The sequence below is a fragment of the Coptis chinensis genome, chromosome 3 (genome assembly GCF_015680905.1).
Source record: "Coptis chinensis isolate HL-2020 chromosome 3, ASM1568090v1, whole genome shotgun sequence".
In the NCBI taxonomy this organism is placed as follows: Eukaryota; Viridiplantae; Streptophyta; class Magnoliopsida; order Ranunculales; family Ranunculaceae; genus Coptis; species Coptis chinensis.
The window spans coordinates 12864678-12891325 of NC_141458.1; the positions used below are offsets into that span (position 1 = coordinate 12864678).

At 35.4% G+C, this 26648-nt stretch overlaps 2 protein-coding genes across 2 annotated transcripts; both read left to right on the forward strand.

Annotated features, from left to right (window-relative positions):
- The first annotated feature begins 83 nt into the window (after positions 1–83).
- Positions 84–24735, forward strand: DCL4 (dicer-like 4). The gene is made up of 24 exons (XM_086600637.1): positions 84–393; positions 669–829; positions 937–1114; positions 3890–4000; positions 5921–6061; positions 6178–6247; positions 7022–7086; positions 7185–7313; positions 7407–7535; positions 9052–9190; positions 9284–9377; positions 10318–10510; positions 10629–10789; positions 10886–11092; positions 11222–11475; positions 11563–11837; positions 11924–12360; positions 16274–16374; positions 20776–20984; positions 21136–21345; positions 21711–22178; positions 22284–22556; positions 22997–23328; positions 24597–24735. Exons 2-23 carry the CDS (start codon positions 756–758, stop codon positions 23267–23269), a joined length of 4191 nt encoding a protein of 1396 aa, XP_086456763.1. The 5' UTR covers positions 84–393; positions 669–755; the 3' UTR covers positions 23270–23328; positions 24597–24735.
- On the forward strand, positions 24275–26163 carry LOC147508019 (uncharacterized). The gene is made up of 5 exons (XM_086596664.1): positions 24275–24316; positions 24597–24869; positions 24917–25157; positions 25281–25395; positions 25804–26163. The coding sequence occupies exons 1-5, from the start codon at positions 24275–24277 to the stop codon at positions 25982–25984; spliced, it is 852 nt and encodes a 283-aa protein (XP_086452790.1). The 3' UTR covers positions 25985–26163.
- The last annotated feature ends 485 nt before the right edge of the window (positions 26164–26648 follow it).

Sequence of the window (26648 nt, forward strand, 5' to 3'; positions counted from 1 at the left end):
GAAAATTTACCCCACCTCGTTTTCTCTGTATGCAAGAATGACCATGAGAGTATGAAACCGGCAATTTATCATTCATTCACTTTATATATGCCAAATTAACAAAACAAATACAGTCTTCTGAAAGTCTTTTTAAAGTCTTTACTTTTTACGAATAACACTCTTTTGCTTCTCAACGAAGTTTCAAACGAATAAAGAAAAGTTTAACAAGTTTAAATAGTATGTGAAACTGAGTAAGTGATAGCTAAGTTTTTGGGTACGAGAGAGAAGTGTTTTTTGTGATTAGTGAATGTGAGAAATTTGTGAAAAAATTTAGCTTTGGTTTGGTTTTCAACACTGTTTATTTTGTTGAACAGTGATCAGGATGGAGTGATTAATGCAGTAAACTGACTTAGAGTAAGTAATCAGAACTAAGTTTGAGCTTGATTTTGTTAATCTCATTATTCTTTGCAGTAATTGTTGTTGGATAGTTTGTTGCTTGTTGAACAGTGATCAGTGATAAGTCTTGCATTTCACATTTTATGACTGATTAAGTAGAACACAATAGTTCAAATGATCAAAATCTAGTAAAAGAACCGCGAATTGTAGTTAGAAAGTATGCAATCGTAATGTTAATAAGTTTGATTTCAGTTTGGAGTTTTGATTGTATGTTTTTGTTTGATTTTTATCAGGTATACTGAGATATTAAGTTAAAGCACGTTGCTTCTGGAAGTTGATATTCATCCTCATTGATATAAAGTGATTCGTTGTTTTTAATAATGGCTGCGGATGGAGAAGAAAGTAGTTCAAATGCTCAAATTAGAGTGAAAGACCCGCGACTTATAGCGAGAAAGTAAGACGCTGATGTTATGGATTTTGTGATCCTTACTCTTACATGTATTTTCTTTTGTAGTTTTTATGAGTTTGGATTTCTTGATTTTCTTTTCTGGTTTCTATTAGATATCAGTTGGATCTTTGCAAGAAAGCTGTTGAGCAGAATATAATCGTGTATTTGAAGACTGGTTGTGGCAAGACTCATATTGCAGTGCTTTTGATGTATGAGCTTGCTCACTTAATCAAGAAGCCTCAGAAAGATGTGTGTGTTTTTCTTGCACCTACCGTACCTCTAGTCCGACAGGTGTGTTGATATTTATTTTATTTGGATTACTGTGGTTTGTTATTATTACCATTATTATTATTGGTGTAGTTTTGCGGAAATTTTTGATTGGATCTTTTTTTTAGTCAAACAAAACTTGAATGGAATGGTTGGCTGTGATAAGCTGCAAAGTTACATGTACACGTTTTGTCCTCAGGAACTAAGCTTGATCGTACATTAATCACATGTGGTATGAAGATGGTTAGATTAGCACACATTAAACAGTGAGATCTTAATTCATCCAGTAAATTTAGCAGGAGTGCTCTTCAAGCAAGTCTATCATTAAAGTTATTGCAATTTCATAAAAGAATTCGTTCATGTTCGGGTGTGATACTTAATATTTGTTTTGGAAAGAGTTAATTATCCATTTTTAACTTAAACATGCATGCGAGCACTTATTAAAGAATGCTTTTGTCACTGTAGAACTAAGCACAATATATCTATCCAAAAACTTTCTCGTGTTGCGTGGACTCCACATCTTGAGGTGATTGATTGAAATCTATATCCCTTGGATTGTGCAAACACTAGTTACTCCAAAATACCTACAAGAGAGTTGATATTAATTGATGCAACACAATTACCATTGACTTCACTTCGAGAACCATCAATATTCATTCTACAGGTGCGAAACGACTTCTCATGGATGAGGGTCTTTGCTACCACATCTGGGCATCACCTATTCAACAATACTTGACTTGAAAGGGAAAAAAAAAAAAATCCTAGGAGTGGTTGTTCTGATACCACTTCGCTGTAGATTTAATCTGCAGGAGCAAGCGACTTCTGTAATCAAACTCCCTAAAAAACCTGATACTAAATTAGGGTTAGGATTTCTTCCCAAAACTCACACGTTGATCTTCGAGTCAAACAAATTCATTGCAATGAACACTCTGGTATAGACTCTTCTAGATCTAATACTTGTGCCAAAATCTTACCAAAAAAGACAGGCCAAAATGGCAATTACTAGATAAAGAATATACTACATAAAAGTTATCTAGGACACAGACCGAAAAACATGTTGGAGACATCATGGAATCAACCACATCAGAAAGCCGTATGCCTTGAGGCTTAATTATTCCATCTCACGCTGGGGTTACTACATTAGTCAGGTATGTCTGCATATACATCTCATAATTTTGAAGTTATGATGTGGTGTGCGGCTTGTACTATGATCCTTACAATTGATAACCTTAAGAAGTAAGAAATGTATTATCAACGTTGCCCTCTGTGTTTGTGTGACGGTGAGTCGCATTATCCACTGTATTTATTGTGGCAAGTGTGGTGCTATTTTTTATTCATGAGTTTATGGTTGTTTGGTTAGCTGCCTGTTTGGTGAACGAATTATTAGCGTTGTGGGTCCTGAGAGTAGGGTGGCTTTTTTTTTTCTTTTCTTTTATTTTCATTTTTTTTGTTTGGTATAATTCAATTCTTCCATTAACATTTATAAGATTACAATAATTACAAGTGGTGCTCCGAGTAGCAAGATGCTACAAGGCCTGAAGACCATCAACAATGATTCCTCATCTTACCATTGTGTCGCAATTGCACATAAAATCTACAAAAGTCACACCCCTAAAAAGACAAGAACGGATGCTCAATCGAACAAGCTCATCCACTATGTTGTGAATGGCCTTTGCTTTGTGCTCAAATTTACCTGAGTTTCTTTTTTTCCATTATGTTGAAGTGATAGCAATTGGAAAAGGCTGCACTAGCCACTTAGCTTTACTTGAGAGTGTTGGGTAGCAATGTGTAGAACCTTCTACCTCTTATGGGGATGTGATTTGAGAGGAACAAAAGACACTATGAGAGCAGATTTTTAAGTTTGGAGGCCTTCATCATTGCAATCATAGTGCTGGTTTGGTTGAAGGCGTTCTTGGAGGAGTTGTGGGTACTTGGAAACTTTGTGTTCAGATGGGACTCTTAGTTGGGCAGTGTGAAGGGTCAAGACATATTATTGCTTCCGAGAGTTGCTCTCTTTGTCTGGTTTTTTAGTTTTTTCCCTTTTATTTTGGTTGCCCTCTTTGTTGTACTGTAGGATGCCTCATCATATAATGTTTTTTGCTCGAATTAATATTATATCCCTACTTCTGTGGATAAATAAATTCATTGTCAAATCCTCATCAACTATATAGGTCATGTTACATTTCGTAAATACGAGCTGCTAGCCAATCCTCAAGATCGATTGATTTTGTAAATCCAGGAAAAGGAAAGCAACGATTTGTGTGTAGTTTGTACATATGTGATACTTATGCATCTTTTGACAAGACAAATTTCAATGCTTAACTGTTACAGATAGATATTCGGAAAGTATGAGATGGTTATTTGGTATGCCGTACTCTCTAGTCTGTATTAAAAAAAAAAAAAAAAACAAACATTAGTGCTATGATCAGATAAATCAATCATGTTTGATCAGTTCACAAGTCGTTTCAGTGAATGTTATTAGGTTGCAATTACTGAGAGAAAAACTTAATGTTAAAACTAGCTATCCTGCATTCAAAATGAGCTACTTCTACAATTCTCTCTGATGTCATCTTTATTTTTTCAAAATATTAAATTATTCTCTTCACTCTTGATTTACAGAACTAGTGAGTGCCCGCGTTTATTTAATTTGTTAATGCTTAAGTAATCCATATTTGTGAAGCAGATTCTCTTGTATCCCTAGTAATATTTATTTTATCCTTTTGGAGCTGAAATGCTATACATCTTTCCCATTCTGTTCTTGTTAATAATTCTTTAATTGAATTGGTTTATCTTTTGTAGCAAGCCTCAGTCATAGAAGAATCAACTGATTTTATAGTAGGGAGCTATTATGGCGATTCTAATCGTACGAAGAACCATCAAGAATGGGAGAAAGAGATAGAAAAATATGAGGTTAGATACTGTGCATCATGTGCTACTTTAAGTAATTGTATCCTTCAATGAATATCAACCTGAGGATGCTCCGAGCAAATTTATTCATTCAGAAGAAGAAAAAAAAAAGATTTTAAACATTTCTTTCATCGTTTTATAGAACAGTTGACCAGATTAAGGAGATTATGATATTAACTTAATAGGCGTAAAACATTCGTCGAATAGACTTTTTGATATATGGTAGCAAAGTCCAAAAGAGGAGCAGGAACCTACATCAAAAGGCTTGCAATGTGTTTAATTCGATTGACCACTGCCACAACATTTGTAAAGTCGAGTTTAATGACACTAGAGTAGATAGCTAAATGTAGATGGCTAAACCCACAAGACACTTAATGATTTGTTGTAAATGTGAGAACTTGACACTGATCAGAACTTGTGAGTAATTGTTGTAAATATTTACTCTGCTTTGCCCCAATAATAGCTCTATTTTGCAAAAGGTGGAATAGAATTTCACTCACTTGAAATTACTCGAAATAACAAGAAAAATACTCCCAAAGCAATGTGAAGAGTCTAAATCAAATTTCGGCACATCTAGACGTTAAAGGAAATAACCATTTTTTTTTTTTTTTTTTGTTTCTTTTAATACCATTTTTTTCATTTCACATTTTCTTATTTGTGTCATACTTGATGTCTGTTTTGATGTGTATATTGATATAATGTAGCTTTTACTCATCTGAAGCGAGAAAATCTGATGGACACGTGTGTCCAAAGATATGACTTTTGAACCTAATTCTAAAGCATATGTTGATTTTGGGTTCGGCAACCTTGCTCCTTGCAAAGAAGACAAACTTTTACAAAAGAATTCATGGAGAGGAAACCTTCCTCTAAACCTAGGTTACATTGACACGCCGTATTGGACACGGATACGAATTGTCGGACACGGCAAAATATCAAAATTTGAGGTAAATTACATACAATGGAGAGGAAACCTTTATTTCAAAATATGGCGTGTCCATGTAACCTAGCTCTAAACTGAAACTTTATTGTTTATCAACTCTAACTATGGCCAAAGGCCTACAACTCAGTTTATAACTTTCTACAATTTTGAAAACAGAAACCCAGTCTAAAAATAATTCTTATGGAAATAGAAACATGAAATTTGTAATAATAAATACGAAATAGCCAAAAACACCCTCAAAACTAATTAGACTAAATTCCTGAAAGCCCCGAAAAATACTAATATTAATAGTGACTAATTTGGGGATGATCAAGGGTTGTAACCCTCAGATAGTCGGATACATCAAGATCTAACAGCTTTATTAAAGAAGGTGAAAAGAGTGTTGTAAAAGAGTGTTGTGAATTAGAAGAGTCCTTGCTAAATTCAGATAACCAACCAACTCCCATCCTGCTCCCACACACAGCCATTCACACAAAAGTATATATATTAAGACGACGAGTCAATCAATCTGATTTTGGGCACAGTCAAACATTAAAGAAAACGATTCTTTATAGTTATGTACATGTTATGCATATTTTGTTCATCTTAAGCAAGAAGAATACTAAGTGCTTAAGTATGCGAGGTGCAAAAGAAGGGTATTAGCTAAGTCCTTGCTAAATGCACGATGACACCAAAAAGTACTAGAATATAATTCCAACCTTCACTTTCCAGTTACTATATGTGATGCCCGCCATCTAAAACAGGTTATTATGAAGCATGCGGGAGCTTGTTCTTTGTCAGATTCATATTGCTTGATTAGTTTCTTTGAGCTTACCTCTTCTTGATTTGGATTTTCTGTATTCCTGCTTCTAATCTTCCTGAATGATGAGTAGATTCCTAGTGGTACTCGTGTATGCTAATAGGAAGATTTTAGTTAGTTATGGTTCGTTGATTACCCCTAGTTGGTTTATAATTTCCTGCCTGCGTGGATTTGAGCTGTGCAGGTTCTTGTTATGACACCCCAGATACTCTTACATAATTTATTCCACCGTCTTATCAAGATGGAGCTAATTGCACTTTTGATATTTGATGAGTGCCATCATGCACAAGCACAAAGCAGTCATCCTTATGCAGAAATTATGAAGGTTGTCATCTCTCTCTCTCTCTCTCTCTCTCTCTCTCTCGTGTCTATGTGTGTGTGTGAACTGGGAGGAACTCACAACTGCTTTTATGACCCATATTATGTTTAAATTATCTGTAGGTGTACAAAACAAATGCCACAAAACGTCCTCGTATATTTGGTATGACAGCATCTCCAATTGTTGGGAAAGGTAGTAGAATTCTACCATAACTTATATGGTTACAATCTATTTTTTTTCAATTCTTTTAACTGTTTCACAGTCTACTACATTTCTGCTTTGTTTGTGTCCGTGTTCTCCTGCTGGTGCTCTTGCTTTTTAGCAAGTTGACATAAATAATTGAACTAGTTAAGTTCAACTGAATCAAGAAAAAGGAAATGTTGCATTTATAGTTCATGCTTAAGACTAAGTATTTAGATGCACAAATGTGTGGGTCTTCACGATCACTTACAAATACACAGAGTGATTTTTCTTGGCAATGAGACCTCGTCAAATTTCTACCTGTAGGGAGTTTTCACAGGATCCACCAGTAAGAATCTTCCCGTGCATCATGATCCCAGCCGAATTACCAGCTCTGATACTACTTGTTAATCCACACAGACAGGTTATGCCGTATGGAGCAGACTGGCACCCAATTAGCCGCCACGGCATCACTCATCTGGGGTTTTAAATCTTTGAAGACTTTTGGCACTATTCGGGTTTTTTAGGGTCACTTACATATGTGGTGTGATCTCCGCGTTTGCAATCTGAGAGAATTTCAGTTACCCATAGCTTGATGCATAAAAAAATGTTTTAGTCGTTGGGGAGATCATGACACTGATAAAATTATGCGCTTCGGCCTTGTTATGTTTTTGATAATGGCTGACCTTTGTTTGTCTTTTACTTCTCTACCATTACCTTTTTAATTTCAACTCTTGCATGCATTTAAGCCTTTGTGATGTTTCATGTAGATTATTACTCTTTCAGGTAGGGCCAATCCAGAGATTTTATCGAAATGCATCAATAGTCTTGAATTCTTATTGGACGCAAAGGTGGGATTTTATCTCTAAATTTGATTCAAACACACAAACACACAAACACACAAACACACAAACACACATCATTCATATATTTTTCTTGAGTTTTGTAGGTTTATTCTGTTGAAGACACTGGAGAACTGGAAAGATATGTGGCTTCTCCAAACGTCAAGTGTTATTATTATGGCCCCGTCGGGGATCACAGTTTTAAAAAATTTGACTTGGAGGAGATAAAGAACCGTGTAATTTGTAGTATTTATTTGAATCTTTCCTTTTTGATCTCTGTTACCCTCAACCAGTCTTTGCTTACTGCGATTCCTATTTTCTTAAAGCAGTGTATAGCAATGGCAGGGGGGACAACCAATGGTGATAAAATTCTTCGTAACAGAAAGAAACTGCTGCTGAGGCTGCATGATAATCTGATGTTTTGTTTGGAAAATCTTGGGCTTTTGGGGGCCAAACATGTGAGTGACTTTTTCATAAAAGACTCCGATAACTGGTGATTAAAATCAGATTTCTTTATGCTATTTGTACCCATGTCCATGTCAACCTTAATTGCCAACTTCATCTTTGTAGTTTCAGCATTTTGTGTTTCCTGCATTTTCCTGTTATGCAAAAGTTTTTAATTTGTCTTAATGTCTTATCTGTTATATTGACACGTTTCAGAATATATCTCTTGTTCTGAGTTTGAATATTTTCTTTGTTATTCTTATTTTTAGAATGGTGTTTTGTATCCTTGCACTATTTACAAGTCCCAAGTCAAGCTTCCAAAGAGTTGGAGTGGGGGGGGGACACCTCCAAGCTATGGTTGCAGTTGTTGAGTGAATTGGTTGTTTCCTGTATCAAAGGAATGGATGGTAAGCTGATCCTGGAAATACATGTGACACCAAAGTAGTGCCTTCCCTTTAAAGAGCCGTTCCCAACATATTGCCATTCCATTACATGGCAGTTCCAAGATATGGTTGCAGTTGTTGAGTGAACTGGTTGTTTCCTGTATCAAAGGAATGGATGGTAAGCTGATCCTGGAAATACATGTGACACTAAAGTAGTGCCTTCCCTTTAAAGAGCCATTCCCAACATATCGCCATTCCATTACATGGCAGTTAACCTAATGGATGGGCGGTGTCACTGCATCAGAAGAAGATAACTGATAGGGTAATGAATAATGTTTAAGTAGAAGGAATGTGACAATATCAGAAGACATGATAGATGTTGACTCAAATCAGTAGTATATTCAAATGGAAGCTTATTGAAGTTGGTAAGTCAATTAAATTATCCCCACTTAGAGATTGGAACATACAGGAACTATGGTGCTAGCACCCTAGATCTCGTTAAGAGTTGCTTAAAATAGTTAATGCCGCCATTAGCATAGGGATTGGAGAAAAATGTAGGAAAGTCATTCCTTAGTAGCAGGTGCACTATCAGCCCTTTCAACAATCTTAGAAGATCTTGCGAAGAAAACTGAAGCAGCTGTTAAGCTAACAGTGTTATCTAGATATAAAAGACTTAACCTAGATCTCGACTTGGTATGATCCCTATGCTAGCTTGAGCAACAAGATGGGAACAATTCCAAATCCGACGTAGTTTTTGAGTAGATCTGTTTTTTTTTATGTTTTATTTATTTATTTATTAGCTATTATTTTCTTATGTTTATTTTTGTTATTTTTTTTTCATTTACTTATTTAGACAGTAAATGAAATCAGAGATATAATTTTCGTTGCGCTTACTATGTTCAAATCCATCAATTTGAATGAATTGATAGAATTTTAACCTATACATATTTAACCTTCTAAATTCTTCCAACAAGTTATTCTTTTGATAGTATTTATACATTTGAAGTTTTAAACTAGTTGGTGGTTGTTTTATTGGTTTGAGGTAGTTGGTCTGTTCTGGCTTTGTAATAATATGGTATAATTACCCCTTGCATGTTGCTGATTTCTCTCTCCTTTCATCCATATCTCTCTCCTGTTGCCTCAATAGGCCGTTCGGTTCCTCATGAGTGGCGATCGATCTGAATTGATTGAAATGATTGACATCGAAGACGATTCAACAGACAACTCTCTTACTGATCTATATTTGTCTCAGGCTGCTTCTGTTCTCGACTCGGAATCAATCAGGGGTATGAGTTTGCATTATGAAGATGATTAGGTGTTATAAATGCTGTTATATCGGTTATAACTAACTATAATAGAGTTGTATTACTGATTTATAGATGGTTATGGATTTGATTCATCTATGGAGGCACTCAAGGAACCATTTTTCTCAAAGAAGATAATGGCCCTTATTCAAATTCTTTTCTCTTGTCGGTTGGTATTTTAACTTATATGTTCTCTATAAATAGATTCATGACTGTTGTGTTGTAGAGTAGCCCAATTTGTTTCCTAACTAATATATTTAACTTGGAACTTTCTATTTGTGGATTTTTACTTTTACGACTGCTGTCTTCACACTATCGTAAGACTATTACATTTTGTGGAAATGAATAAAGCTGTCTGAAAGTATTGCTGAAATGGTGTTACTTTTCAGAGATACGAAGGGATTAGCAAAAGAAACATCGGAAGTCTAAACCATTATCAAGTAGTACTATCCTTTTCATATGTTTAAAAAGTATGTTTAGTGTTTCATGTTCTTGTACATCATACATGAAACAATCAAGGAAAGTGATGTGAATTGAAGGCGGAAGCAACTTCAATCAACACACCACCAATAAATTAAGGCTTATTCTAATCCCAATTAAATGGAAAATGAGGATTTTAGTATAACCTAAAATCAAGACACTTTTAATCCGAAACTCGCTACTAGATTCTCAATAACTCAACCCCCCTAGTTTGTGACAAAGTCTTATTTATACAATTCAATCCTTGTAGTCCAAGGAAATGGGAAACCAAAATAGAAAGCAACTAAAACTAAACCAAATCCTGCTACAAAACAATTACTGATTAGATTAGATTACTAAATACTAAATATTACTAATTCCATCATTCTCCTCGCCATAGAAAAATTCGTTTCGAATTTTGAAGTTTGAACAATTCACACAATCTAATATGTTGACAGATTTATGATTGTCTATTTACTTCTTGTTTGGAGATTACATTTTTCTATTTTATATACAACTCATCCATTGAAAACTTCATTATTTGTTTGATTTTTTTGCTTGGAAGTGATAAATATGCAGTTTCTATTTTTGTTTTCTGAGATATCCTCAAATCATTCATGAAACTTTTCTTCAACAATTTTTTTTTTCAGGATACGACAAGATATGAAATGCATAGTTTTTGTGAATAGGATCATTATTGCAAGAGCATTGTCATACATACTCAGGAAATTGAAGTGTCTATCATTTTGGAAGTGCGACTTTCTTGTAGGATATCACTCAGGAGTCAAGAGTATGTCTAGGAAAACCATGAACTCTATCTTAGAGAAGTTCCGTTCTGGAGAGGTATTGCTCGATCCTGCAGCAGGTCTTATTGCTATGGGTCATTGCTAAAGGATTTCATTAAAAGTGTCAGCTGATATAACATTATATCCTCTTACTTAACTACCGCTTCATTTGGCAGCTGAATCTACTGGTTGCCACTAGAGTGGGCGAAGAGGGACTGGACATTCAGACTTGCTGTCTAGTTATACGTTTTGATCTGCCGGAAACTGTTGCTAGCTTCATACAATCCAAAGGCAGAGCTCGCATGTCAGAGTCTGAATATGTATTTCTGGTGAATAGGTGCTTCTTTCATGCCTGTGCTGCCTGCAAACCATAGGTTTAGACCTGAAATGTTCATCTTAAAATAATTCATTTTCAAACTTCTTGGTTTTGCAGAGAAAACGAGGGTGAACTTAACTTGATTGAGGATTTTATCTCTGAAGAATGTCAAATGATGAAGGAAATTGCGTGTAGGACATCTGGAGAGACATTTGATGATCTGGAAGAAGTAACCTACACAGTTTGTTCCACTGGTGCCTCTATCACTGCAGGATATAGTGTTTCATTACTCTATCATTACTGTTCCAAACTCCCGCATGATGAGTATGTTATTTGGATCCTCTTTCAGTTTCATTATTCCCTATGTGATTCATATTGAATTTGGTAACAGTTTCCTGTGAAATTATGTTTTTTTTTCACCTTTCTAATTTTATGCATTGATTTTATGTGTAGATTCTTCATTCCTACACCGGAATTCGATTTCGAATATGATACAAAGGGGACACTGTGTCGGGTAATTCTCCCCTCCAATGCTCCAATTCATCAAGTTGACTGTCCACCCCAGTCTTCAAAAGAGAAAGCTAAAAAGATTGGTTGTCTGAGAGCTTGCAAAGAATTGCATGCAGTGGGTGCCCTGACCGACTATCTTTTGCCAGGTCAAGATGATGAACCGGATGAACGATCAATGGAGTTGGAGAGTTTTGAAGGTTTACTTTTAGCGCTTCTAGAATATAAGTTCTTTTCTCATAATTCGTTCTGACAACAAATTTTGTTTACTACATTTCCTGTTGCAGATGAGAGTTCACGAGGAGAACTTCATCAGATGTTAAGTCCCTCTGTACTAAAAAATACATGGACAGATTCTGAGAATCCTGTTCTCTTAAATTTTTATTTCATAGAATGCCTTCCTGTTCCAAATGATAGGCTGTATCAAAAGTTTGGTCTTTTTGTCAAAGCTCCACTTCCAGAAGAAGCTGGGACAATGGAACTGGATCTGCATCTCGCCCATGGTAGAATTGTAAAAACAAAGCTTGTCCCTCAAGGAGTTAAAGGGTTTGAGAGAGATGAGGTAGGAAAATCTACTTCTTAATACAAGAAACATCATTTGTCTTGTTTTCCAGAATATTTATATGAGGGACCTTTTTCCTTGTACAGATTATCCAAGCACAGAATATTCAAGAACTGTTTCTCAAGATAGTCCTTGACAGATCAGAATTTTTTGCTAATTTTGTCAAATTGGGAAAGAATGCTTCATCTCAAGCAAGCCATTCAGCCTTTTACTTATTACTTCCTGTGAGGCAGAATGATTGTGAAGGTAGACTGACCGTTGATTGGAAGCTTATCAGGAGATGTTTATCTTCACCAGTTTTTGGAACCCAAAAAGATGTTCTAGATTCTGTTAATGTCCCTGATGGAAGCTCCCTCATACTTGCTGATGGCCCTGCGAGTAAAAGTGTCATTGTGAACAGTTTAGTATTCACTCCACACAAGAAATTATTTTTCTTTGTTGATGATATTCTTCCTGGAATTGATGCAAACAGCCCTTTTACGGATCGCTCTTGTTCAAATTATGTAGATCACTATGCTCAAAAGTAGGTAATCTTTCTCCAGTTATTCCTTTTCATATTTACTGTTACAATTACTATTCCTCTGTTATGCACTTATTTTCGTCTATATGGTCACTATAGATATATAGTATAATGTACTGCTGCGATTTTCATTACTATAACTGTTTGCTGTACTCGTTATAATTTTTTATTGATGACACAAAAATTAGAGTTAAGCTCAGGTTGATGTCAAATGATTAGATGATGATTACTCTGGTAAGGTGCGCTTCACGAAAACTAAACTTATGAGTACAAACTAGTATGAACTTTTGGGTACTAAGTCTGTAGGTTGGTGGGACTGATAAAGTTCAAACTAGGGGTGTGCACGTGTTGGTTCGGGTCGGGTTTGGGACTAAACCGATGACCGAACCGACCCTATCGGTTTATACTTTTCTAGATCCGAACCGAACCAATTGGGTTACAGTTTAACCGACATTAACCGATCCGAACTGACCGGTTTTCACATATTTTTAAATTAAATCAATTAAATATGTATATTTTAATATATATTATATATGACGGGTCGATTTGGGTTTGGGACTAAACCGACGACCGAACCAACTCCCCTATCGGTTTTCACATATACTTAACCAAACCGAACCGACTGATAAGCATACCGACCCAAAACCGACCGGTTCGGTTCGGTTGGTTTTGTCGGTTCGGCCGGTTTTATGCACACCCCTAGTTCAAACACTATTTGTACACATAAGAATATTTGTACACACATTATTCTATGGAGTATTGCTGGTGATCTTCATAAGAAATATGTGGGACAAGAGATAGTACACATCAAGGTCAAGGGTAGGACGTGGTGGTGGATGATGTGTGGTTTTAATTTTTTTCTTGTTGTTTACAAAGAATCTAGGCTCATGGAGTGCAATTAGCAAAACGCAAAAAGCTACAACCTCAAAGACACATATCTTCTTGACTCTGTGACTCCTTGGTTACTTCCCACTTGATTACTTAAATTATTTGATTTCTACACTTTTTTAGCATAATTATGACAAAGAAAAGGACTTACTAGAGAACGGGGGCATTCCCATCGAGGAAAATCTTACAAATCACTTTTGTTTAAGATGATTAGGCAAACTGATCAAAACTTGGTCTTTCTATTTTCTGACATCCTTTCGAATAGTCGACGCTGACATTTTATTATATTCTTCAAGAAGGGATCAAGAATTCAATTGTTGTAACGATATGCCTTTAGTGAATATGTGCAACTTTACTTTTTAGTGCTCATGGGAATCAAGACTAGTTTTTGCATTTAATACTTGGTCCTTGCGTATTTGTGGTGGACTTTATGACTCTTTGGTTACCATACTATAAGTGAAACAAATGTTAAGTATTCTTAAGCACCTTGCGAAGACTTTACTTATCAAGGAAGTTCTCATAATTGGCATTTTTGCTGCTTGGTATATTTTCCTTTCCAAGATAAAAGAAATAATAGAGTGAAGCAAATCTTCTGATAAAGGTCCAACACCTTCCACATACGCTTGTTTCTTTTTCCGTAGTTAGATAAGAGATTTTCTTCTGAAACTAGAAAAATACATGAGACATTCTATTCATCGCAGAGTTTCCAAAATTAGGATATTTATGTTTAGGAGCTATGACAGATTTAGTTTTATGTAGCTGTATGTCAGTTTGCGATTCTCACCTCTTTGCATAGTTAGTTTTACATTGCTGTTAGTTAGAAATATTTGGTTATTACCCCCGACATTATGGGTTGGATCACTAGTACGACCGACCCTTGTGGAGCTAAATCAGAGATTGTTTTTGGGCAGACATCTCATATTTGAGAACTTATGACATTATGATCAAACATATAAAAAATGTGTCATTTAGATCATCCTTTGAAATTGCCTTAGCGCACAAATAGCCACATATCTTTGCAAAAAGTATTCTTGCAAAAATTTGGTCACATTAATGGGGTTTATGTCATTTACGTTATGATGTAGAACATTAGTTGTTGTTGTCAGTGTCATGGGCATGCGCCCTTAGTTGAGTCCAAGCCCATAGTTTGAGTCCATTAGTTAGTTGTGACACATGTCGTGTTCCTATTGGTTTATGCTTTCTAGGGTTAGTATAAATAAGAGCTTATAGTTAGGGTTTCAGGAAGTTGTTTTAGTTGTGTTTATGTGTGTTATGAATTATTGAGTGATTATCAATAAAGGTGAGACTTTTAAGGTTTTATAAAGTGTAGATTTTGATTAAGTGTTGCTTCTGTTACTTCAATCTATATTATTTGGTATCAGAGCGTGTTAATTTTTGGGAGATTGGTGCAAAATGGTTCACCAAACACCGCTCACTCGCGATCAAACACCCGGTTCTTGTTTATCGCTTAATCCAATTTTATTCTTGTAAATCAAGATATGTCTACAACGCCGAGATGAAGAATTCATGGAGAACTCATGGATTCATATAAACCCCTAGAATACGGGTTGCTTTCGATTAGAAGATTGGAGAGAAGCCTTGATGCAAAATAGGTTTGATCGATTAGAAGAAGCGACTAGTCGACTTAGGAAGGCTATGGTGGAGCTTTTGCATTGAAACCCCCAGTTTGTGGAGCTTCTATAGCCCAACGTAAAACACCGGTTGTTGTTGATGACAACAAAAAGAGAAGGAAGGAATTTATGAAGTCGTTGTGGTCATGTCTTGGCGTGATAACAAACGAAATCAGCGAGGTTCATCACCTTCCTTTGCAACAAAGACGCCCCGCTAACCAGATTTATGAAGGTCTTGTTCATCCAATTCAAAAGCACAAAGTGGTGGTTATATTGATTATTTTCTAACCAATTTTGAGAAGGTTTTGCTTTCTCACAGCCACAAAACACTTTAGCGCATATTTAAGTGATTTCCAATTATCCGTTGTGTTTCAAGAAAAGAGTACTAGCTGTATTGTGGTGTCATGTTATTCGCTTGAGCCGATATTTGGGCAAGATTCGAGGTTGAATTTCTCGAACCTCGAGGGGTGATGTATACAAGTTTGAAGTTTGAAGAGTTTTTGCATATTGGTGGGTTTTCATGTCAACAAGCTTGTGGACAAGCTTCTTCAACATGGAGAGAGTGATGTAGAACATTAGTTGTTGTTGTCAGTGTCATGGGCATGCGCCCTTAGTTGAGTCCAAGCCTATAGTTTGAGTCCATTAGTTAGCTGTGACACATGTCGTGTTCCTATTGGTTTATGCTTTCTAGGGTTAGTATAAATAAAGGCTTATAGTTAGGGTTTCAGGGAGTTGTTTTAGTTGTATTTATGTGTGTTATGAATTATTGAGTGATTATTAATAAATGTGAGATTTTTAGGATTTTATGAAGTGTAGATTTTGATTAAGTGTTGCTTCCGCCACTTCAATCTACATTACGCGTTAAAACATTCTTGACTTTGGTAGCATTTCAAAGACTTGTAAGTAGTTGTAAATAACTCATTAAGACTTCCAGGAGATGGAAAAAAGTGTAGCATTCTTGAGCTTGACTGCGAAATTTTCTGAGTTGTATTATGAATCTATTTGTGTTGTTTGATTTTCTAATGGTGAATTTTTGGATATTTTTTATTTGTGACATTGCTCGACATTTCCCTTGCTCATATATACATTTAGGTTGAATATTTTCACATAGTATATTTTAATACTTCCATATTATATACTTGTGCTTTTGTTATTGTTTTTGTAGTATGTAATATTCACTATACTAATAGTTTCTTTAACACGTTATTGTTTCACATATCATGAGTGAAAGTTTGCTCAAAGTCGACTTTCTTGTGCTGCGGACGGTTATTAGTAATTACATAGTTGTCTGTTATAAATGTTTTTGGTGACAGGGGAGGAGTCACTGACATGAATTTTGAATATATCAGTTTAATATTATTTCCTTTAACGGAACATCTTTTGTCTTGCAAAATCAGGTTCAACATTCATATTTTACATCCCAAACAACCACTTCTGAAGGCAAAACAACTTTTTTCATTGCACAACTTACTGCACAATCGAGTGCAAGAAAATACAGGTTAGAATTTAACTTCCAATTGAGCTTGTGTGAAAGCAATATATACCCTTTTTTGTCCAGTATGATATATATATATGCAGTGGGGCTATTAAGCGGGTGTCCATGGACGGACTTCTCACTAAATCTGGAAATCTCGTGAAGTTTCTCTTACGTGGTATAGCTAGTGGGACCCAAAAATTCTAAATAACAAAAACTACCATATTTCTTTTTCTCTCTCAAGTCGAATACTCGCTCTCTCTCACCATTAAATCTCTTCGCGAGCTTCCCTTTCAATATCCGTAACTAGTGATCTCTTCATACAAAGGTCATCCAAACATGTGTATACTCATCTTTAACATCTAATTCCTTGGTAATTGATTCTTTACCAATAAAAAAATGGGTATATACTAGATGATCTTATAGCCATGTCTAGAAAATCAAAAGGATTGAAAACAGTTGTGAGTTTCCATTCAATGAGATATATATAGTGGGGCTATTAAGCGGGTGTCCATGGACGGACTTTCCATTCAAATCTCGAGAAGAATTGTTTAATTACCCAAAAATTCTAAATAACAAAAACTACTATATTTCTTTTTTTTTCTCTCTCAAGTCGAATACTCGGCTCTCTCTCACCATTAAATTAACAAGAGGGACTTCAATATTTGTAACTATTGATCTCTTCAAACTTTGGTGGTCATCCAAACATGTGTATACTCATCTTTAACATCTAACTTTGGTTCCTTGGTAATTGATTCTTTACCAATAAAAAAATGGGTATATACTAGATGATCTTATATTCACATGTCCAATTTGAAAATCAAAAAGGATTATGAAAATTAGGTTGTGAGTTTCCATTCAATGAGAAGAATTGTTTAATTATTCTACTTATGGGACTAGTTTGTTCTACTTCCACCAAATTAACAAGAGGACTTCATTTTTTTTGTATTGATTTAAACTATTTAAAATTCAAACTTTGGTGTTCTTGTTTCCTTTTTAACGAGTTGGATATATATCGAAACTAAGACTTTGGTTAATCTTTTTAAATTTTCAACATGTTCTAAAACCGATCGATTATATCGGAAATATTCTCTTGATTAAAGGTGGATATTCATATCCCCGATTTGAAAATCACATATTCTATAGGATCTATGGTGATTTGGTTGGCATGAAAAAAAAGGTTCATAGTTTATATGTATCCCTGATTCATTGCTAGTTGAGAGAGAGATTACTTGAGGAGAGAGAAACACATGTGAGGAGAGAGAAATAAGAGAGAGGTGGAGATTTAGTCTTAAAGAATTAAATACATCTCCACTTTTTAAGGTATATCTACAAGAAACCCACTTTTTTATGCAAACTCAAGTGAAATTGAATACAAATCAAAACTATAACTTTATCCAGATTAGAGAATAAGAACTCAACTCGCTTGTTAAAATCTACGATTTCGCAATTTCGCAATAATCACTAGAACATTCGAAAAGCTTGGTAGAGGGGTTCATCTGTTATGTACCATAGGTTCCATCTCTTCTTCTTCTAAGTACGTTGTACGAGAGAGAAATAAGATGGAGAAGAAAAGGTTTAGTAGGAGAGAGAAAAGAATAAGGCCTATCAACATTTTGACTTTCTACAACGGTTTTCTCTTTTTGTGTTGGGGTCCACTTAATGTGAAATACATGACTCTCTTTTTATTCACATCCGTTTAAGGACGTTCGTCAGAGAGCCTAGTTGTATATATATATAGGGTCGGGGCTCAAACATCTTATTTTGACATCTTATTTTGACATCCACAACTTACACAATGAAGTAAGAGCTGATTTTCTGGGAATATGTTCTCCATACAATAGAGATTATCTCTACAAAATATCAAGACATTTGAACATGTCTAACCTTGTCAAAAGTTGTGTTTAAGTTCGATATTTATCTAACGGTCCACAATTTTAGCACTATTTTTAATAAAGCTACACATCCAATTTTTGGTGGAGATTCTATCCATGGTAGAAAAATCTCCTCTACCAAAAATCAGCCTAGTTTAATGTGCAAGTTCACTTTTAGGTTTTGGATATCAAGATAAGGTGTCAAAAATAAGATGTCAAGGTAGCCTGCCCCTATATATATATATATATGAAAGCCCGACTCCTAAAAAGACCTTAAAATAAGTATCAAACTAAGTACCAAATCTAAAACAACCTACAACTTCACCTACAAAATGAATTAAAACTCAATTTTTTGTGGATATAATCTACTGACCATAAAGATCATCTATACAAAAATCCTTTTGATATTATTTAACCTAGATAAAAATTATTGTCCACTTTTGAAAAAATATCTAGCGGTCTAGAAATGTCGAGTTTTTGCAATCATTTTTTGCTAATACTAAAAATTGTTAAACAAGCTGAATTTTTGTAGAGATGATATTTATGGTCAGTAGCTCATATCCACAAAAAAATTAGGTTTTAATTCATTTTGTAAGTGAAGTAGTGGGGTTGTTTTAGATTTGGTACTTAGTTTGGTGTGTATATATATATATTAAAATAAGTGGGGCTCTTGAGTGGACGCATGTGAGACGGAACAAAAAATTAGGTTTTAATTCGTTTTGTAGGTGAAGTAGTGGGTTGTTTTAGATTTGGTACTTATATATATATAAATAAGTGGGGTTCTTGAGCCGACGTTTGTGAGACGGACTTGTAAAAAAAACCGGAATCTCTCTTATTTTTTTTCTCACGTGGTATAGAAAGTGGGACCACATGTAACTAATTAAGAAAATTCTCCTATTTCTTTTTCTCTATCCACTCGTATATCCTCTCTCTTTTCTCTCTCACCATAAACACAAAGGGAGTTCATCCCTCTCACCATAAACACAAAGGGGATGTTTTTCTTCCAAATTAACAAAGTCTTTCTTTTTTCTTTTTTGTTATTACTGATTTAATATTGGAATTTGAACATATATTATGGAGTTCCTTTTTTTCTTTTAACGAATTGGAAGAAACTTGACTTTGGTTGATCTTCTTACTTTTAGTTTTGAACATATTCTACTAAAACCAGAAGAAGTAATGCTGTTAGAAGAGCACAAGAAACATTCTCTTGATTAAAAATAGATCTTGACTCCACAATACACAACAAAGAAGCTTTCACAGTCCATTTGGACCCATTTTGCTTATGGTTTTGTAGTTATTCTTCAAAATAATTAATAAGCAATTGAATGTTTACTCATACTTATATTTAAATTCACTTTAATAGAACTTGGCTGGAGAGAAAGAAAATGAGGAAAGGTAGAGGAAGAAAGTGGGAAACCATACGAGTGTTTTCTTTTTTGCTTATGTTTTATTTCTTAATTATGTGGGAGAGAGATATTTATTACATTATGTGGGAGAGAGATATTTATTACATTAATAGGAGAGAGAAAATAGGTGAGAGAATTACGTGAGTTACATTGTTTTGACTCCCAAAACCCTTTGTGAGATGAGATTATATTTTGATATTTCAGTTTTTATGTGAAGTTTGTTTAAGGACATCCTTTAGAGAGTCGGACTATATATATAGGGGAGGGATAGAGCCACATTCACTGTAGCCACATTCATTGCGCATAAGAATGTGGCTCTATCCCTCCCCATATGTATAATCCGATAAACTAAAAGGGCGGGTGCAACACAAGGACTTCCCAGGAGGTCACCCATCTTAGTACTACTCTCACCCAAGCATACATATTGTAAAATAGTTTGATATATCAGTTATGCTGGTTTTGCATGGGTGTAATGTCGAGGAACTATATTTCGATTTTGATGAATGTTTCAAAGAGGATCGAGAAAGAAATTTTGAGGAAACATTTGTGTACTTTTGCAAAATATTTGTAAAGCAAACAAAACTATTAATAAGATGTTCATTTTTACATAAACTTTCAATTTTCTGAAACTTTCGGTGGCCAACGAAAACTAAATTTCATAAAAATTTCGTGAAACTTTTGGAAGTTTAGTTCCTTCTTCCGTGTGTAATATATCAGCTATCCCTTAAATTTTCTTTTTTTACTCGAGCTCGATAAGGGAAGGATGTTGGTGTTACATATAATAAGATGATATATACATTGTGTACCATCATTTGTTTCCTTGATCAGTATGTGAACTGCTTGTAATTGCGTAAATGCATCTTTGCATCAGTTACAACTTTCACTATTATACAAATCAATTTTTGTCGATTCCCTTATCATCTGTAGATTGGTAGAAAATGAGACCTTGGCCGCAACCTTTAATTGTCTAGGTTTGACAAAAGGACAAGATATTGACTCCGTCCAGAATATCGGAATGCTGCAAATCTGATATTTTAGAAATGCAAATCAAATTCTAACATCTCCATATCTAGGCAACTAATCATTAATAACGGGATTAGTTCTTGTCTTATTATTTTGTTTCTTGACCTTCTAAATGGTGAAAGCAGAGGCACGTGCATTAGATGAGCACTTTGTGGAGTTACCTCCTGAGCTCTGTTCATTAAAGATAATTGGGTTTTCTAAAGACATAGGAAGCTCCTTGTCCTTGTTGCCTTCAGTTATGCATCGGCTTGAAAATTTGCTTGTTGCAATTGAGTTGAAGGGCATCTTTTCACTTTCATTTCCTGAGGGATCTGAAGTTACAGCTGATCGTGTAAGCTTTTGTCATTTAGTACTTTAATGTACCATTTTTCACAGATTCTACATTATTATCATTAAGTAATAATTATACTAAATTGTGATTCAGAGATTTTTCCTTCCCTTTTTTTGATAATCCACTGTAATCCACTGAAACTATTTTGCAGGTCCTTGAAGCAATTACTACTGAGAAATGCATGGAACGCTTTTCTCTTGAAAGGCTTGAAGTGCTTGGTGATGCATTCCTTAAATATGCTGTTGGCAGGCATGTGTTTCTTTTGCATGAAACCATTGATGAAGGACAACTGACACGAAAGCGTTCTAGTATTGTAAAGAATTCCCATTTATACAAGCTGGCAATACAGAGTAATTTACAGGTACAATGAAATACTAAGAACGATTATCGTGGGTTTGCAAAATCTAGTATTGCAGTTTGACACTAGTCTTTAACTTTTTATGTTTTTGCTTGTTTTTTTTCCCCTTTTTCTTCTGTGTTACTTTGGTTTTCTTGTACAATGGTAGAGATGAATCCACACTGATTATTGAAACATTTCGTTTCAAATAGAACACTGGAATTGCTAAGCAGTTAAAACGGAAATTTTCAACCAGATGTGTCACCTGGATTCTATACATATCCTAATTCAACAACGTCATTCTCAAACTTTTGAGCCACTCAAACATATGTAATAGACTAAAATATTACTAATTTATGGTTTAACTTCCAAGGTTGTCTTTGTTTCAGGTTTACATTCGTGATGAAAACTTTGATCCTTCTCGATTCTTTGCACTGGGTCGTCCCTGTACAGTCATTTGCAACGAAAATACAGAAAATTCAATTCATTTTCAACAGAAAAGTGGAAATATAACCAATGGATCAGATTCTATTAGTGTAAGATGCAGCAAGGGACACCACTGGCTGCAAAAGAAAACTATAGCTGATATTGTTGAGGCCCTCGTTGGAGCATTCCTAGTTGACAGTGGTTTTAAAGCTGCAATTGCATTTCTTAAATGGATTGGTATACAAGTGGACTTTGAGGCCACACAAGTTTCAAAAATGTGCTTGGCAAGCAAGAACTACATGTCAATATCTAGTAACATAGACATCCCTGCCCTGGAAAAATCGTTAGGGTACACGTTTCTGCATAAAGGTTTACTTGTGCAGGCATTTGTGCACCCTTCCTACAATAAACATTCTGGAGGCTGCTATCAGGTAAGTAATTTAGTTGTTCCTATTGAATAATTGAATTACCAGAAGCTGAACGTTGTAGAACTTAGTTATACTTGTATTCTGAAATCCTAATTGTTGCTTAAAAAGCAGAGGCTGGAGTTTCTTGGGGATGCTGTTCTGGATTACTTAATAACATCATATCTGTTTTCAGTCTACCCAAAGCTGAAACCAGGTCAGTTGACTGATTTACGATCAGTGACTGTAAATAATAACGTGTTTGCCCATGTAGCTGTATGCAGATCCTTCCATAGATACCTTATCAATGATTCCGACGACCTCTCCGAGGCAGTGAAGAAGTTTGTAATTTCCTCACTGACATCTGCAGAAAAGGACCCAATAGAGGGGTCAACATGTCCAAAGGTACATTTCTTGTACGTAAAGTCATGTCAACTGCTCTACAGTGTTCGAAAACATGGAGTCTCTCACCTTTATGAAACAAGCAGTTTTAGTTTGTCTTGTGATTCACAAATTTTTGTATAACGAGTCCATTTTCCTACTCGTATATTTTAGTTTCATGCAAAGTTATGTATCTGAAATAATGTTTGGGAGGCTTGCATAACCGTTGTGCGCATTATGTAGGGATGGAAAGTTCTGGGCAGTACCCGCTTTACATTATCTTATTATTCTTTGAGAAAAATGAAACTAATCACTTTAAGAGTGTTATTTTCTATACTTAAGTGATTGTGTTTTATCTCAGTATCTATTTATGGCCATTCTGTTGAATGGAATGTGCGGAGGATCTTGTTTTGCTAGTGTATCAACTGTATTGAAAATTACATGGTCTTACTTTATTGATCCAGGCCCTTGGCGACTTGGTAGAATCTTGTGTTGGGGCAGTTCTACTGGACACTGGATTCAATTTAAATATTGTTTGGAAGATCATGCTCACCTTTCTGGATCCAATAATGAAATTCTCAAACTTGCAACTGAATCCTGTTAGAGAACTGACAGAACTGTGCCAATCTCGTTGTTGGGAATTGCAATTTTCAGAATCAAAGAAAGGAGCAGTTTTCATAGTTCATGCTCGTGTGACTACTGGGGGTTCAGTTGAACCCGAAGGTCATCACGACTAATGTGAGCAAAAAAGGCTGCTATGAGAATGGCTGCAAAACAAATTTTCTTGAAGTTGAAGGTAATGTAATGGATTCCCTTTACTTTCTTGCCGTATTATTATTATTATTATTATTTATTTTCTAATGTTCAGTTGAAGGTATATCCTTTTATTGAATTTATTCCGTTGTAGTGTGCCTATATTTGTATTCGCTTAGTAGGTGAATGTCAGGTTTGAAGTCCCTATAAAACAATAAAAGCTTGGGTTTGAGTAATTGTGTTAATAATGGACTTTACTTTTAGGTTTTACATCTGAATTGAGCTGCGATGCTATGAGAGTATGAGGTACCCTTACAGTAGTATATTACGATAAAGGGGTAGAGGTAGCACATTTCTATTGGTCTCTATTGGCTTTGCCTCATTCCTTTCAAATCCTTTTTCTATTCTCTTTGTAACTCCCATAACTTTTCCCTCTTTTCCTCCACTGGGATAAACGTGTACACCACGATGACTAATTATTAACTCCAGTGTAAATTTTTGGTACTTATTGTAAAGTTTTCATGCTTATTACAATTTACACATACAAAGATCTCTAGTAGACAACAATTCTATAATACCAGAAAATGAAAAATCCAGTGGGTAAAATTGATATTTTTCTAGAACTGAGTAGTTGAATTGCTTTGATTTCATCCTTTGTATTTTTATTATAATCTACATTTACCCCAAACATTTATTTTACTGGTTTCGAGTTGTAAATTTGTGATACAGATGGGCCTGGACTTTCGAGTTCAAATGCTGGTCCAGTTACCCATGACGTACCTAAGAAATGAAATTAATCACGTTCTTTTTGAAGACTACGTGGCACAGTTTTATATGTAACACGGGGATAAATCATAAATGAGATTACGGTTCTCTGGTTAGAAAACGGTCAAAATCTCTATCGGACAATAACTTTCATCTCTCGTGGTGAGTCTTCAAATGGGAGAAACCATCATAACTTGTTTTCAAACAGATGTGGGAAACAAAGCATGGAGGAAGAAGAGTATCTCACTCCTCATTCAACCTTCAAGGTTAGGAAACAAAACGCCACAAAAAGAAGAAAAGTAGGAAATGATAATGTTGTATTTTTTGCTCACTGTTTGTTTTTATGTTATTGGTTGCGATGAAAAAATAAATATATGTTTCATGACTAGTTTCGATTATATACAGTGTTAATGTTTAGGGATTTGTGTTGGAGATTATGGTATTTTACCCAGTTTAGGCGGTGCAATTTTATTTTCATGTTGCATTTCTATCGTGAGTCTTCACACTTGTAGAAACTGTTGTGACGACGAGTATTTTGTTATACAGGCACGAGGTTACAATCCTAAGAAGAGTGGTTCATTGGAACATGTTCTGAAATCAAGCAAGAAGCAGGAAGCAAAGCTAATTGGTTATGATGAAGAACCTACGGAAGAGGTTTTCTTCGATCTTATTCAGCTAAAAAACTTAGTGATAGGAGACGGTTCTTCAACTTCTGCTGCCAATACATTGGACCCTCAGACTGTGAACGAAGAAGAGCCTAACTACATCTCAGGATCTAGTACTGACGGCAGGAAGCCAACAGTTGCACTCGAGGCACCAGTACAGCACCTTCCCGCGATCCGTGAAATTAGCATCTCTGTTGACGAAGTGCCTACACACATTCGAGCATCCAGTTCCAACAACAGGCAGCCAACAGTTGCACTCGAGGCACCAGTACAGCACCTTCCGTGATCCGTGAAATTAGCATCTCTGTTAACGAAGTGCCTACACACATTCCAGCATCCAATTCCATTGACAGGCAGCCAATAATTGTGCTTGAGGCACCAGTAAGGCACCTTCCTGTTATCCGTGAAGATAGCATCTCTGCCACTGTTTCACATAATGGAGGTACAATTCAGATTTGTGTGAATATTGACTTATTTTCTGGCCCGAGCATTTCAGTCTACGAGTTACCAAAACCATATTATTTATTAATACCATTGTCTGATCTAATTCTACATTTGACTTCAGGTGTGTCACATAAGCTATCAGCAAAGTCGCGTCTCTTTGAGATATGTGCAGTCAATCACTGGAAGGCTCCCGTGTTTGAATGTGTGAAAGAGGAAGGACCAAGCCACTTGAAGTTGTAAGTCCGAAATCCATCCCACTTAATGTTTCATTATGTGTTTCAGTAAATGTTTTATAGTTAGTTTAATAAGATATATTTTGTTTACTTGAACTTAAAGTCACTCAACTAGCATGTTCTGCGATGCTTTCAAAGTATGAGGACTGATAATTGAGGTTGAATGTGTTTAGCTGGGAGATACCTTTTATTCTCTTTTAGTAAGTAAACAACTAAGAAAACTATGAACGAGACATTTTCTTTTATTCTCTTTTAGACCATGAAGTCAACACAACTTTGTAAAATCTTTAAAAACTATGAACGAGACATTTTCTAGGCATATGATCACCTGGGGAATCAACACTGCGTAGCCAACATCTGTTGTGAGAATTCCCATTTCAGTTTTTAATAATCTGAGCGGTTTCTGTGCAGGTTTACTTACAAGGTTACTGTTGAAGTAGGAGAAGTTACAAGGATATTTATAGAGTGCTTCAGTGAACCTCGAGCAAAGAAGAAAGCTGCAGAAGAACATGCCGCAGAAGGAGCACTATGGTGCTTGCAGCACCAAGGGCTCATGCGCGACCATCAAAGAGGAATATTGACTCCTGTTTAGCTAACTTTTTTGTTTCGAAGAAACAGAGGTTTCGACCCACCCGTCTTGTAAATCATAGAAGTGCGGCGATAGTAGGCAAAAGTCTCCAGTTGTGGTCGTTAGGTTGAAATATACAGTTTAAATAACAGATAACATTTAATCATATCAATCATTATTTATATCATTTATACTTTGTTTCATTTTCCCATGTTTGTGTTGGATGCTTTCTTTCATCAATTAAAGTTAACGGAGTTTTCACTTGCCTGACTTGGCTTTCACTTACCAGCTTTTCTTACAAAACGAAGTTTGTGCACAGGCTTGTGTGTCCTGATGTATCGATAGGAAATGAAGATGCTGCTACTACTGGCTCTTCATTCATTTTGATGGAATTCTCTACATCTATCTATCCTTAAACAAAAAAACCAAAAAAAACAATGATCTTTCCTTTCCCTGCTATGTATTTTTTCCCATGTAGTTTGTGTGTGATTCTCCTGTACGGTCGCAGGTGATGTTACATTTGTTTGTGCGTAATATTTTGCATTTTTGCCCCTTCTCAAAAAAACCAGAATCCGTCCATTTTTGTTTTAGAAAGTGGAAACAAAACTATTTTTCAGCTACAGTTCTTTTCATGTTCAAGAGGAAATCTTCAACCGCAGTCGTTTCTTCTCTTTGCTCCTTCTGTTCT